The 14,352-nt window shown below is 44.1% G+C and overlaps 1 protein-coding gene across 1 annotated transcript in view; it reads right to left on the bottom strand.

Annotated features, from left to right (window-relative positions):
- The window catches only part of Ext2 (exostosin glycosyltransferase 2), a 126,642-nt gene extending 120,247 nt beyond the window's left edge, over nucleotides 1-6,395 (bottom strand). Inside the window, 3 exon segments of the mRNA XM_048361110.1 lie at nucleotides 1,006-1,276; nucleotides 1,279-1,579; nucleotides 6,224-6,395. Of these exon segments, the coding sequence (XP_048217067.1) occupies nucleotides 1,006-1,276; nucleotides 1,279-1,540 (533 nt within the window). The 5' untranslated portion in view covers nucleotides 1,541-1,579; nucleotides 6,224-6,395.
- Nucleotides 6,396-14,352: the final 7,957 nt, after the last annotated feature.

The following is a 14,352-nucleotide window of genomic DNA, read 5'->3' as shown; positions in this document are numbered from 1 at the left end:
AGAAAAGAGAGAGAGAAAGGAAAGAAAGAAAAAGAGAGAAAGATAGAGAAAGAAAGAGAAAGAAAGAGAAGAAAGAAAGAGAGAAAGAGAGAAAGAAGAGAGAAAGAGAGAGAGAAAGAGAGAAAGAAAGAAAGAAAGAAAGGAAAGAAAGAAAGGAAGGAACAAGTAGAGAAAGCCGACTTCATGCTTTCCTAATCATAAAAAACTGAAAACCTACCTAAATGTTCTAAAAGGAATTAAAATATAAAAGGCTAGTCAAATATATTACAACATCAAAAATTGGAATATAATGCAAAAGAAGTGGAATTGTTGAGAAATATATTCATGATAAGGGAAATAAGGCATCCAAAGATTACATGGATTGTGTGATACAGAATGTACTTACTCTTTATACAAAATGACTGAAAGTAACATAAGTACATGGGTAATGGTTCTCTTCAAATAGAATTAAGGAGGGGCTGGGGATATGGCCTAGTGGCAAGAGAGCTTGCCTCGTATACATGAGGCCCTGGGTTCGATTCCACAGCACTACATATACAGAAAACGGCCAGAAGTGGCGCTGTGGCTCAAGTGGCAGAGTGCTAGCCTTGAGCAAAAGGAAGCCAGGGACAGTGCTCAGGCCCTGAGTCCAAGGCCCTGGACTGGCAAAAAAAAAAACAAAAAACAAATAGAATTAAGGAAAGGAGCTTACATTCTGCTTTTTGCTGGCCTGTGTTTTCAGAAATCTCACAGAAAATGTGTATTACGTAAGTGACTGGGGAGGGCAGCATAATTAAATTTTAAAGAAAAAGAAGGGGAGGAAGAAGCATTCTTAGTTGGTAAATTCTCAGAGCCTCACAGGGCAGAGGCAGGTGCTCAAAGCAGAGGCCTCCAGCTACCTCAGCCTCTCTCTCACACATATTGGAATGAAAGCAGGTAGAGGTAGAGGCCAGCTCAGAAGAGATGCCCACCTCTCTCTCACCTTCCCTCCTAGAGGGACCACTGTGGTCTCTAAGTGTCAGATACCTGGAGAGTTGGGCCAGTGCCTGAGCTGTTTCTTTGATGCGAAGAGAGTTCTGGTTCAGCACATCAATGGATGGGACAAACAGGCAGGCCCGGTTGATGTCGTCAGTGTAGTAGTCACTGTCTGAGATGGCTGTGAGCAGTTCATTGTACTCCCGGGAAATGGTGTTGCTGACTGGGACACCAGAGTCATCCACATACTTTTTCAGGGAGTAAATATACACCTTGATTTTGTTCTTCGGGTTGAAGCCACAACGGTAAACATCAAAACAGTGTGCATTCTGCAACTGAGATCCCCACGCTCTGGGATAGGGCTCTCAGCTGGCAGCCTGACCACAGGTACATCCCGGACACTGCGCTTCTCCACACTCCAGTCGTTTGAGGACTCGATGGAGTGAGGCCAGAACTGAAACATGCCTGTAGCAATGAGGCCCAGGAGAAACATGGAAAAGAGGGTGATATAGTAGATTCGGTGCTTGGTCTTCATCCTTGGGATGAGGGCAGGACCCCGGATGTTGTACTTGACTGACGCACACATACTGACACATGCAGCCTCCTCCTCCTCCTCCTCACACTCCTAACACCAGGGACACAAGAAAAAAGCAAATGTTTACAGTGGCCAGTGACACTCTCATTTAAGAGGACTGTTTCAAGTTTTAATAGTTTTGTTCTTTACTGAATGCAGTCTGGTGAAATAACAAGAAGGCACCTGCCCAGGGCTGGGAATATGGTCTAGTGGAAAGAGTGCTTTCCTTGTATACATGAAGCCCTGGGTTCGATTCTTCAGCACCACATATATAGAAATGGCCAGAAGTGGTGCTGTGACTCAAATGGCAGAGAGCTAGTCTTGAGCAAAAAGAAGCCAGGGACAGTACACAGACCCTGAGTTCAAGGCACAGGACTGGCTAAAAAAAAAAAAGAAGGCACCTGCCCAGCAAGTGTGAAACCCCCAGTTCAAACCTCAGGACCACCAAACAAAAAAGTTTTTAAAGTAACAAAAAGGGAGTTTTGACAATACTAGTAAATATGCACAAAGATATACTTGTATATAAATGCATACAGCATATGATAAATTTTACTTGATCTTTAATACTATACATAAATACTTAATAAAATGTTAGTGTATAATAAAAATATAAGCCACTTAAAGCAAATGTGAGGCCCTGGGAAGAAAACACTAACCAAGAAAGAAAGATCAAATGTGAAATAGCTAACAATATCCATTTAGTTTTGTTTCAAAACATTTGCCTAACATAAAACGATGCTTTATCTGCACAAACTTGGTTATTGTACAATCTGTTTTCATTAGTTTCTTCACCTAAAGCAGTACAAAGCACTACCATTACTGTGAAGGAAACAGACAAAAGCAAAGACCCTACCTGGAGGAACTGCCATTCTAAAGAGCAAGAGAAGACAAACAAAACTGGAGCAAGATACAGAATGTAAAACCACCACCAGGAAAGAATTGGTGAAGGGCCAAGGAATCAGAGGACAAAGTCTAATCTTTACTGTGTAACAAAATCTATGCTGATATTTTATAGTGAATGAGATTCAGGTGAAAGGAATAAACAAATGGATCAAGCAGGAGACACAAGGTGGAAGGGTGGGAGGGAGGAAGGTAGGGAGGGAGGGAGGGAGGGAGGGAGAGAGGGAGGGAGGGAGGGAGGGAAGGAAGGAAGGAAGGAAGGAAGGAAGGAAGGAAGGAAGGAAGGAAGGAAGGAAGGAAGGAAGGAAGGAAGGAAGGAAGGAGCAAGCAAACTTCAGTTGTTCCCTTAAGGAAGAATGGATGAGGGAACATATTTCTGTTGCAAAGTACTTCCTCAAACTGGCTCACCTCTGAAATCTTCCTCATGTCAGCTCTAGTTCGGTTGGTTGTTCCCCCTGGTTATGCAACCAGAAGACAATTAATATGCTGGTTGGCTGCCTATCTGCACTACTCTCAGGAGCCCTCCAGTATGGTGAGACAAGATGACGTGGCTGTGAGTCCAAATCTGAACAACATTGCAGGTACTATATCTGCCTGCCTCCCACAGTTATATGCCACAGGAGAGCTCTAATACTTCAGAAAACGACTATCTCCACTGATATTTGGGAACCCCTTCCATGGTAACAGCTGTGAAAAGCAATTCTGGTCCATAAAGGACAGCCACACCAAGCCCACTCACTCACCAGGCATTCCATACCAGCAGAAGGAAGAGCATGGACCCTCTCAGAAACATGGCAGGTGGTGCAGCACCACCGGCCCTGAGTAGCACTCTCCATCTCCCTGAGGCCTCTGACTCCTTCCTCAACACTCTGCCAAGACAGTCCTGACGCCTCCTTCACATTTATTGCAGGCCAGGGTTTCTTGACCTTGGCAAAACAGACACTTTGGACTAGATAGGTTGTTTTGTATGGGGAGGTGTTTCATACACAATTCATACAATTAAGGGTTTGTTAGCACATCTGGCCCTCATTTAGTAAAAGCCAGAGGCAATCCTCAATTGGAGGCACCAAAACTATATCCAGACATCCAGAATTGACCAAATATCCCTTAGGGAGGCAAAATGATCCCAGGGTGAGAATCATCCTTCTTTGTCCAGGTTCAAAACATCTGCTCAGCAAGCATTCAGACTAGTCTTAGTTGTTATTAAATCCTGCATCCCATTAAATCCTGCTAGGTCATTAGATCCTAGATCCCATGTCCAGCCTTATATTCCACCACTACTACTAGCTTTGAAAGATCCACTTCATTCATTCTCCTCCATTAGCCATGTCCTGCAACTCTGTGGGGATCTGAAGGCCTTTCCATGTGGGAAACCTGAGGCTGGAGGGGTAGAGTCAAATCTTGAGTCAGATAAGAGAAACAGCTGCCTCCCAGTGAGGCTTTCAAGGTGCTAGGTTACCATGGAGGGTAAGATATCTGCTGGATTTGGGGTTCCCCATCCATACCCCTGTAACACACAGAACCACACTGCCAAGTACTGACACACAGAAAGATGGCTGCTTCCAAACCCATCACTGAAGGAAACAAATCATCATCTCCAAAGAGTGTGAGCCTATCAACAAGAAGTTGCAAGTCCAGTAAAAGGACAGACAAAAACTTCATGAAGGTTTGCTCCATATAGCACATAACCTAGATCAAAACAAGAATTTCTAGACAAAGTTCTACAAACATCGCCCTCCTTAAAACAAATCAAACTTGGCTGGGGATATGGCCTAGTGGCAAGAGAGCTTGCTTCATATACATGAGGCCCTGGGTTCGATTCCCCAGCACCACATATACAGAAAACGGCCAGAAGTGGCACTGTGGCTCAAGTGGCAGAGTGCTAGCCTTGAGCAAAAGGAAGCCAGGGACAGTGCTCAGGCCCTGAGTCCAAGGCCCAGAACTGGCCAAAAAAAATCAAACTTGTCCCAGCAAAGCACAGGAGTCATCTGGCTAGATGTTAAACAATGAGTCACGGGAAGTCTTTTAACCATCATCTACTGTCCAGATGAGATATATTTTCTGTTCCTGGAATTACTTATTCCTGAATTTGCCTGAACAAACCTTATTTTTGAGCTTCAGGTTATAATCAATCCATTTAAACCAACATTCTAAGTCATAATTTCTTGTCTCCTTAATTTGTGTGTGTGCGCCCACCAGTCCTAGGGCTTAAACTCAGGACCTGGGCTCTGTCTCTAAGCTGTTAGCTTAAGGCTAGCATTCAATCACTTCTGGCTTTTTGTTGGTGAATTGGAGATAGAGTCTCATGCACTTTCCTGTTCACACTGGCTTCAGACTGAGCTCCTCATATCTCAGCTTCCTGAGTAGCTAGATTACAGGCATGAGCCACAAACGCCAGGCTTATCTTTCAAATCTCTGTAGACAAGCCATCACTGATAAACTCCCAGGGCCATGGCCTCATTTGAACTTAACCAGGAAAACAAAAGAACCAAATTTGAGTAAAAGCAAGAAAATCCATAATCACTGCCTTCCCTGAAATGATTCTTTATAATTAAAGTTATAACTATCTCTAAAAATGATTTCTAAAAAGCTTTTAATTGTGGCAGTCACACTATAATTGATACAACAGAAATTATTAAGTAACTAATAACTACGGGTCTGAGTCTGTCTTAAGCACTTCATAAATGTTCATTTGTTTAACCTACATAACTATACTATCACCTTTATTATACAGATGGAGAAAGTAAAGGGAAAAGCTAAGCACGAGCAACACTATAGAACTCACAATGCCACTAGGACTCAGAGGCTGCCAGTCAGTCAGGCTCCAAGCCCTGACAATCCTCATATCAGCACAAGTGACCAGGCTTCTTAAGCCTCCCACAAGAACTGAATGGTGGTGGTGGGAGGGGGGGGTGCACGCATGGATGCACCTATACTAGGGTTTGAACTCAAGGCCCCATACTCTTGCTTAGCTTTTACACTAATGCTAGTGCTCTACATTGAGCCACATCTCCATCTCTGGCATTTTATGAGTTAACGGGAGCTAAAAGTATCTCAGACTTTTCTGCCCTGGTTAGCTTGGAACTTCGATCCTTAGATCTCAGCCTTCTGAGTAGCTATGATCACAGGCGCAAACCATTGGCGTCCTGGCTCAATCAACCATATTTTATTACCAAGATAGCCTTTGAGCTCTGAAACACACAAACCAAACCCAGCTTTATAAATACCGGAGCCGCTTCACTGACTTGCAAGAATTAAAGTGGACCTAATTTTTTTTTTTTTAATCTCAAAATGACATCCTTTGACCAAGATTAGCCTTTCCCGGCAGGTTACACAGAGCTAGCACTTGAGTTCCCAAACTTGTCGCGCCTGTGCCTAGATCTGCTTCCCAAGTTCTACCCGGAACGCGGTTCCCGAACGCCTGGGCTTCGGGCCTCGGCCACCTGCCCACGGATTCTGGGTCCGGCCGTGAGAATGAGGCGCCGCTGGGCTGGGGCTGCACTGAGGGAGCGGCGGGAGGTGGCGGCGGAGGGCAAGGACCCCGCGGAGGAACGAGGGGGGCCGGTGGAGACGCCAGGGACGGGAGGGGCAGCCGGGGCCGGGGGACCAGGAGAAGGGCGTCAAGGCGTGGCCGCGGCGGGGAGTCAGAGAACGGCCCGGCGGAGTAGGCGGCCTTAGAAGTCCCCAGCCTGCCTCAGGTCCGCGCCCACCCCACCCCCGGCCCGGCCCAACCCGGCCGATCGAGTCCCCGGACCCTCAGCGACCGCCTGGCCTGGGCCTGCACGCCGTGCTCACCTCGGCCACGGCTGCCTGCCGCTCGGCCCCCGCACTGCGCTCGGTCACCACCAGCTCATGCTGCGGACGCCGGGGCTGGATCGCGCCAAGGCGGGGACCACCTGAAGGACTAGGTCCCAGGCAGCGAGGAGCCGGGAGCGCGACGCCGGCACCGGGGCTCGGCGGCCGCTGACACACCGCGCGCACTGCGCATGCGGGAACGGCGGCCGCGCGCCCCCTGCTGGACAGGAGGAGTCAGCGCGCCGCGGCCCGGAGCCCCATGCCGGGCTCCTGTAAACAGAACTATCTGTCAAAAACGCCAACGGATTGGCACTATCAAATGTATCCTAAAATTGCTCTATATGGAGCGTCTACATAAGATGTATCCAAAAAGTCATGACAGAGTGTTGTTTCTAATAATAGCAAAATACTGTTTTACTATTAATAACCATTAACATGATCATGTTAATGTATATTCGTGTTAATAAGTTAAACATGGATATATTACATGCTATCAATATTTTGTTATTATAATAATTGCAAGATAAACCATGGTGCATGGTTAGAATGGAATAATGTGAGGATTACATATATGTCAGTAAGGAAATATTTCCAAGATTATTATTATATAACAAACAGTGGCAAATATGATCGCTTTTAGGTAAAATATGTACGTGCAAAAGCAGAAGTGAGAAAATATGTAAGTGGAGGCTTAGCTCAAGCAAAGGTATAATAATTTTGAGGAAAGACTCCAGTAAGCAATTTTAAAAGTTTTGGATGGAATAATTGCAGAGGCAAAAATGGAAGAGTTTTTATTTTGTCTCTTTCCGTAGGGCAGGACGTGTTGTTATAAGGCAGTAAATGGAGTGTAAATAATTAATATGCAGAATGATGTTGAGAAGAAGTTAATGAAAGGGCCCAGATGAGTGGGAATTTGAAGGCTGATGCTAATAGTCCCAGCTATGCTTTAGAGCGCCATCTGGTGGAAGCCGTCCCTGTTTAAATATAGAAGTATTCTGAGTCACAATCAGTGTGTGTGAGAGACCGACAGAGTGAGTAGTGGGGTTGGAGATAAGGTCCCCACACTTTCTAGACAGGTGCTTTACCATGTGACACATACACCCCAGCCCTTTCTATTTTTCTGATACAATCTCCTTAGGGTCTTGGATCCCTCTATCTATGGCCTCTGAAATGGCTTGAACTCAGCTCCAGGAGTTTTTTGTTCTTTTTTTTTTTTTTTTTTCTTAATGCTTCCTATAACAGATGGAGGGAGGAAGAAGATTCTGATAATAAATGTAGATTGCCCACATTCAAGCTAATATGGCTCAGCTCTGTAAATATGAATACACAAAAAAGACTGGAAATTTAGCACATGTACACCCATCTGAAAACAGAATGGATCAAATAGGGCCAGTCATCCTAAAGGTTATACCATAGGTTTAGTTTTTTTTAATAGATTAACAGTAATTATCCTGGCTGGAGTCAGTGGTCAGTGGTCTCTTTATTCCTCCTCATCCTTTTTGACTATCACCTCCTCCTCTTTCTTATGTATATATTATTTGTTCTTTAATTAAATAAAAACTTACTGTATGAAGAAACTGTTGGATTTAGCAAGTACAAGGACATGAGTTCAAACTCCAGTACAGAAAAAAAGTGTTAAGCTTGGCCTGGGGTATCTTATACCCCTTTTGTAACCTTAAGTTTTCATAATGCCTGGCACACATAGTGGTACCAGATGCCTAGAAGAGCTAACAAGAAGTGAGACAAGGAGGGAAAAACTGGGAGTGAGCAAGAAAAAGGGTGACACTGTCCAAAAGGAAAGGTATTCTTTATCTGACTTCTGTAACTATAACCTCTCTGTACATCACCTTTATAATAACAATTAAAATTTCTTTAATGGGGCTGGGAATATGGCCTAGTGGCAAGAGTGCTTCCCTCATATACATGAAGCCCTGGGTTTGATTCCCCAGCACCACATATATAGAAAATGGCCAGAAGTGGCGCTGTGGCTCAAGTGGCAGTGTTAGCCTTGAGCAAAAAGAAGCCAGGGACAGTGCTTAGGCCTTGAGTCCAAGGCCCAGGACTGGCAAAAAAAAAAAAAAAAAAGTCAGGGCTGGGAATATGGCCTAGTGCTAAAGTGCTCACCTCATATACATGAAGCCCTGGGTTTGATTCTTCAGCATCACATATATAGAAAAAGCCGGAAGTGGTGCTGTGGCTCAAGTGGTAGAGTGCTAGCCTTGAGCAAAAAGAAGCCAGGGACAGTGCTCAGGCCCTGAATTCAAGCCCCAGGACTGGCAAAAAAAACAAAAAATAAGTCAAGCAGATGCACAAGTGAGATTTCTGGATGTGAAGGGTACAAAGAATAAAAAGAAAATGCTACTGGCATAAGGGGAAAGAGGCCACATCCCATTGGCAAGATCAAAAATGACTCCAACCAAGAGTTGATATCTCAAGTTGGGCATGGCAGTGTCTGCCTGTAATCTTAGCACTTGTGAGGCTAAAGCAAGTGGCCTGCGAGTTCAAGGTGGGCCTAGACTACCCAGAGAACCTCTCTCCTCCACTTAAAAAAAAAGTCAGTACCTTTGCTTTATCTGGAGGATGATTCAGGCTTAACAAGTTAGGGTGAAAGAGACGTTGCAGGCAATTTATTATAGCAGCCAAAGGGACGGAGACAAAGTTGGTGACAGGATCCTTTTTCCACTCACATTCCCCACATTTTGTCCTATGTAGAGCTCCTCTGTGAGGACAGGGTATTCATTTTGACTGCTGCTATAGTCTCAGCACCTAGAGAAGTACCTCATACCAGAGGCTTTTTGAGTGCTTGTTGGATGGATAGGTGGATGGAGGATACAAAACTAAAAGGAAGCATTGGAAAACTTCTCTTTTCTGTCTGAGGAGGGATTAGTGAGGACATGAGGCCTGGAAGTTGGCAGCCATCTCATGACCACACTAGAAATAGTAGAGAGGACAGATGGATAAAATCTAGGCTTCCTGGATGGACAGACAATTGAGGCAACGCCAATAGGATACTGTGGAAGGAGAGAAATGGCTGCTAAGGAAGAATTTGGCAGTAGCCTATGGGGTCAGTGGTGCTCCAATATACTCCCACTACACAGACAGAGGAGCTTGGTGCTATCCAGAAGCCATCTTGCCATCACCTAAAGGAAGCAAACAAGCATAAAATGTGATCAATAAATGATTCCCTCTCCCCCCAAAAACATGCTTCTTAAAACTTGTGCTATTTCGGGGCTGGGGATGTGGCCTAGTGGCAAGAGTGCTTGCCTCGTATACATGAGGCCCTGGGTTCAATTCCCCAGCACCACATATACAGAAAATGGCCAGGAGGGGCGCTGTGGCTCAAGTGGCAGAGTGCTAGCCTTGAGCAAAAAGAAGCCAGGGACAGTGCTCAGGCCCTGAGTCCAAGCCCCAGGACTGTCAAAAAAAAAAAAAAAAAAACTGGGCTGGGAATATGGCCTAGTGGCAAGAGTGCTTGCCTCCTACACAATGAAGCTCTTGGTTCGATTCCCCAGCACCACATATATGGAAAACAGCCAGAAGGGGCACTGTGGCTCAGGTGGCAGAGTGCTAGCCAGGGACAGTGCTCAGGCCCTGAGTCCAAGGCCCTGGACTGGCCAAAAAAAAAAAAAACTTGTGCTATTTCTATGTGGGCAGGAATGTGGGGAAAGGGAACCCCATTGCACTGAAGGTGGAAATGTAAACTAGTGCAGCAGTCTGGAAGCAGTCTGGAGGTTCCTCAAAAAAAAAAAAAAAAATCTAAACATAAATGGGGTACCAGTGGCTCACACCTGTAATCCTAACTACTCAGGAGGCTGAGATCTGAGGATTACAGTTCAAAGCCAGGCTGAGCAGAAAAGTCTGTGGGTCTCTTATCCCCAATTAACCACCAGAAAACCAGAAGTAGCACTGTGGCTCAAGTAGTAGAGAGCTAGCCTTGAGCTGAGGAGCTCAAGGAGAGCTAATCCCCACAATTAAAAAAAAACAAAACTGGGGCTGGGGATATAGCCTAGTGGCAAGAGTGCCTGCCTCGGATACACGAGGCCCTAGGTTCGATTCCCCAGCACCACATATACAGAAAACGGCCAGAAGCGGCGCTGTGGCTCAAGTGGCAGAGTGCTAGCCTTGAGCGGGAAGAAGCCAGGCACAGTGCTCAGGCCCTGAGTCCAAGGCCCAGGACTGGCAAAAAAAAAAAAAAAAAAAAAACTAAACTAGACATAGACTTCCCTACGACTTAGCTATACCACTCCTGGGCATCTACCCAGAATATCACAAGCCAGGATACTGTAAAGACATTTTGCACATCCATGTTCATTGCTGAACTATTCATAATAGCCAAGTTGTGGAAACAGCCTAGATGCCCTACAATAGATGAGTGGATCCAAACAATATGGTACCCACACACACTGGAATTTTACACCACCACTAGAAAGAATAATATTATGCCATTTGCAGGAAAATAGAAGGACCTAGAACAAATCATGTTAAGCTCAGGGAAACAAACTACATGTTTTCTCTTATATGCAGAAGCCAGATCTAAGATAGACTGGAACATGGTAAATTATACAGGAAATCTAGGCATTCACACACAGTGAGACCAAATGAGGATATTCTTAGGAGAGGAACTCAAACACACAATGCCCATGTGCATCTGATCATATAAAACAAAATTTATTGAAATGAACTCTAGGAACTAGAAAGAAAAGGTGTTTCTTTTGGTTGCTGTTTTTGTTTTCTTTTCTTTTTGCCTTGTTTATCTGTCTTTGGGAAGGTAAAGGAGGAGACACAGAAATGGACACACAAAGAGTGGACAAGTGCAGCAGTGGAACTCACTAGATACTATGTTGAAAATGAAGGACACAACTTGCTTGTGGATATGAGAGGGGAAAAGTTGGAGAGTGTGAGGGAAGGGGTAACATTGTCCAAAAAGAAATGTACTCATTACCTGACATATAACTGTAACCCCTCTGTATATCAGCTTTATAATAATTTTTAAAAGGGGGGGGAACCTATGCTATTTCTAAAAAGTATACTGTAATTACCCTGAGAAAATTTCTTTTTGTCAACAATAGAAAGTTCTCTCAGAGACTCATAGAAATCACCAGGCAAATATCCAAACACTTGGGGGACACAAATTAGGAAATCATCAAGAATAGTACCAACCTGGTCCTGTCTCTCAGGGTTGTTGGGTAAAGCAATCCAAGCTGCTTTGTCATTCACCTGCCATTTATATCTGACTCACTTACATCCCCTGATAGAGATGCTTTGTGACCAAAAGTTATGCTGGAAAGTCATCTTTAGGGAAGAAATGGAAAGATTGAGATGAGTAAATCAAGAAGAAAAAAACCCAGTAAGCCAAAGGTGTGTTCTAGAGCTGATGATGCCTGTGGGTCCCTGGGGCTCGATCCCATTACAGACTCACTGATAAACCAACATATTGCAGAACTGCCTATCTGTGTGGAGAAAGAAAACTTTGATGCACAGGGTCCTGTTCCCCATTACTCAAGAGCTGCTCTAGAAAAGTTAACACTCTCATAGTTTCTGATTTGTAAGCATCCATAGGTCCCATGAGGGTAAGAGAAAGAAACCCACGACAGGAAGTAAGTGATATACAGTAAAGATGAGACACTGTCAGACTACAGACAAACACACACAGTCAAATGACTATAGTAAATGGATCTGACAGACCTATACAGAATCTTCCACCCTACAGAGACCCAATACACCTTCTTCTCAGCAGCCCATGGATCACACTCCAAAATAGACCACGTCATAGCCCACACAAAGAACCTCAGCAAATACAAAAGTATTGACATCATCCCATGTATTATATCTGACCACAGTGGATTAAAGGTAACCCTTAATAACAAAGGATACCACAGAGGCTATACACACTCTTGGAAGCTAAACCCCACACTGCTATCCAACACTTGGGCCACAGACCAAATTAAAGATGAAATCAACGAATTCATAAGCCACAATGACAATGAAAACACATCACAAAGAAACCTATGGGACACAGCTAAGGCAGTACTGAGGGGCAAGATCATTGCCCTCAGCACTCACATTAAAAGAATGGAAGCACATGCAACAAACTAAAACTAAATCCTTATATATCACCCTGCACCAAAATCAATTCCAAATGGATTAAAGACCTCGAAATCAAAACAGACACCCTGAAAACACTAAAGGAAGGAGTAGGAGAAACACTTGGGCTCCTTGGCGCAGGACAGAACTTCCTTAACAAAGACCCAGAAAGGCTACAAATCAAAGAAAGGTTGGACAAATGGGACTGCTTCTGCACGGCAAAGGACATAGCTCGCAAGATAAACAGAAAGCCCACAGACTGGGAGAAGATCTTTACCGGACATTCAACGGGCAAAGGCCTCATATCTAAAATATATGCAGAACTAAAAAAATTACCTTCCTCCAAAACAAAACCGCAAAGAACCAATAGCCCCCTCATCAAGTGGGCTAAAGACTTACAAAGAGACTTCTCCGATGAGGAAATGAGAATGACCAAGAGACATATGAAAAAATGCTCTACATAACTGGCCATAAAGGAAATGCAAATCAAAATAACATTGAGATTCCATCTCACCCCAGTAAGAATGTCATATATCAAGAAAACTATCAATGACAATTGTTGGAGGGGATGTGGCCAAAAGGGAACCCTACTTCATTGTTGGTGGGAATGTAATCTGGTTCAGCCACTCTGGCAAGCAGTATGGAGATTCCTCAGAAGGCTAAATATAGAACTCCCCTATGACCCAGCAGCCCCACTTTTGGGTATCTATCCAAAAGACCACAAACAAAATCACAGTAATGCCATCAGCACAACAATGTTCATCGCAGCACAATTTGTCATAGTGAGAATCTGGAACCAACCCAGATGCCTCTCAGTAGACGAATGGATCAGGAAAATGTGGTACATATACACAATGGAATTTTATGGCTCTATCAGAAAGAATGACATGGGGCTGGGAATATGGCCTAGTGGCAAGAGTGCTTGCCTCGTATACATGAGGCCCTGGGTTCAATTCCTCAGCACCACATATACAGAAAATGGCCAGAAGTGGCGCTGTGGCTCAAGTGGCAGAGTGCTAGCCTTGAGCAAAAAAAAAGCCAGGGACAGTGCTCAGGCCCTGAGTTGACGGCCCAGGACTGGCCAAAAAAAAAAAAAAAAAAACAGAAAGAATGACATTGTCCCATTTGTAAGGAAATGGAAGGACTTGGAAAAAATTATACTAAGTGAAGTGAGCCAGACCCAAAGAAACATGGACTCTATTGTCTCCCTTATTGGGAATAATTAGGACAGGTTTAGGCAAGTCATAGCAGAGCATCACAAGGCCCAATAGCTATACCCTTATGAACACATAAGATGATGCTAAGTGAAATGAACTCCATGTTATGGAAACAATTGTTATATCACAGTTGTAACTACTTTCAACGTCCCATGTGTATCTGTAGCTTCTATTATTGATGATCTTCTTGTATCACCTTCCTGTGGTTGTACCTACACTATCTCTGTAATCTTATCTGAGTATACTGGAACCGTGTATACTGGTATTGGAAGTAGGAAATTGAAAGGGAATACCAAAATTGAGAGACACAGGGTAAAAAAAGACAAACAACTACAAAAGCAATACTTGCAAAACTGTTTGGTATAAGTGAACTGAACACCTCAGGGTGGGAAAGGGAAAGGGGGAGGAGGGAAGGAGGTATGAGGGACAAGGTAACAAACAGTACAAAAAATGTATCCAATGCCTAACGTATGAAACTGTAACCTCTCATCAGTTTGATAATAAATATTTGAAGAAAAAAAAAAAAAGAATGGAAGCAGAGCAGGTGAATAACCTCACGATGAAACTAAAACAACTGGAGAAACAAGAAATGACAGAATCTAAAACGACTAGGAAGAAAGAGATCACAAAGATTAAAGAGGAAATAAATCTGATTGAAAATAGAAAGACCATTCAGGGGCTGTGGATATGGCCTACTGGCAAGAGTGCTTGCCTCCTATACATGAAACCCTGGGTTCAACTCCCCAGCACCACAAATACAGAAAATGGCCAGAAGTGGCACTGTGGCTCAAGTGGCAGAGTGCTAGACTTGAGTATAAAAAAGAAGCC

This window comes from Perognathus longimembris, chromosome 13, assembly GCF_023159225.1.
Source record: "Perognathus longimembris pacificus isolate PPM17 chromosome 13, ASM2315922v1, whole genome shotgun sequence".
In the NCBI taxonomy this organism is placed as follows: Eukaryota; Metazoa; Chordata; class Mammalia; order Rodentia; family Heteromyidae; genus Perognathus; species Perognathus longimembris.
The sequence above is the reverse complement of the archived record's forward strand: the minus strand, read 5'-3'. Positions and strand labels throughout refer to the sequence as shown.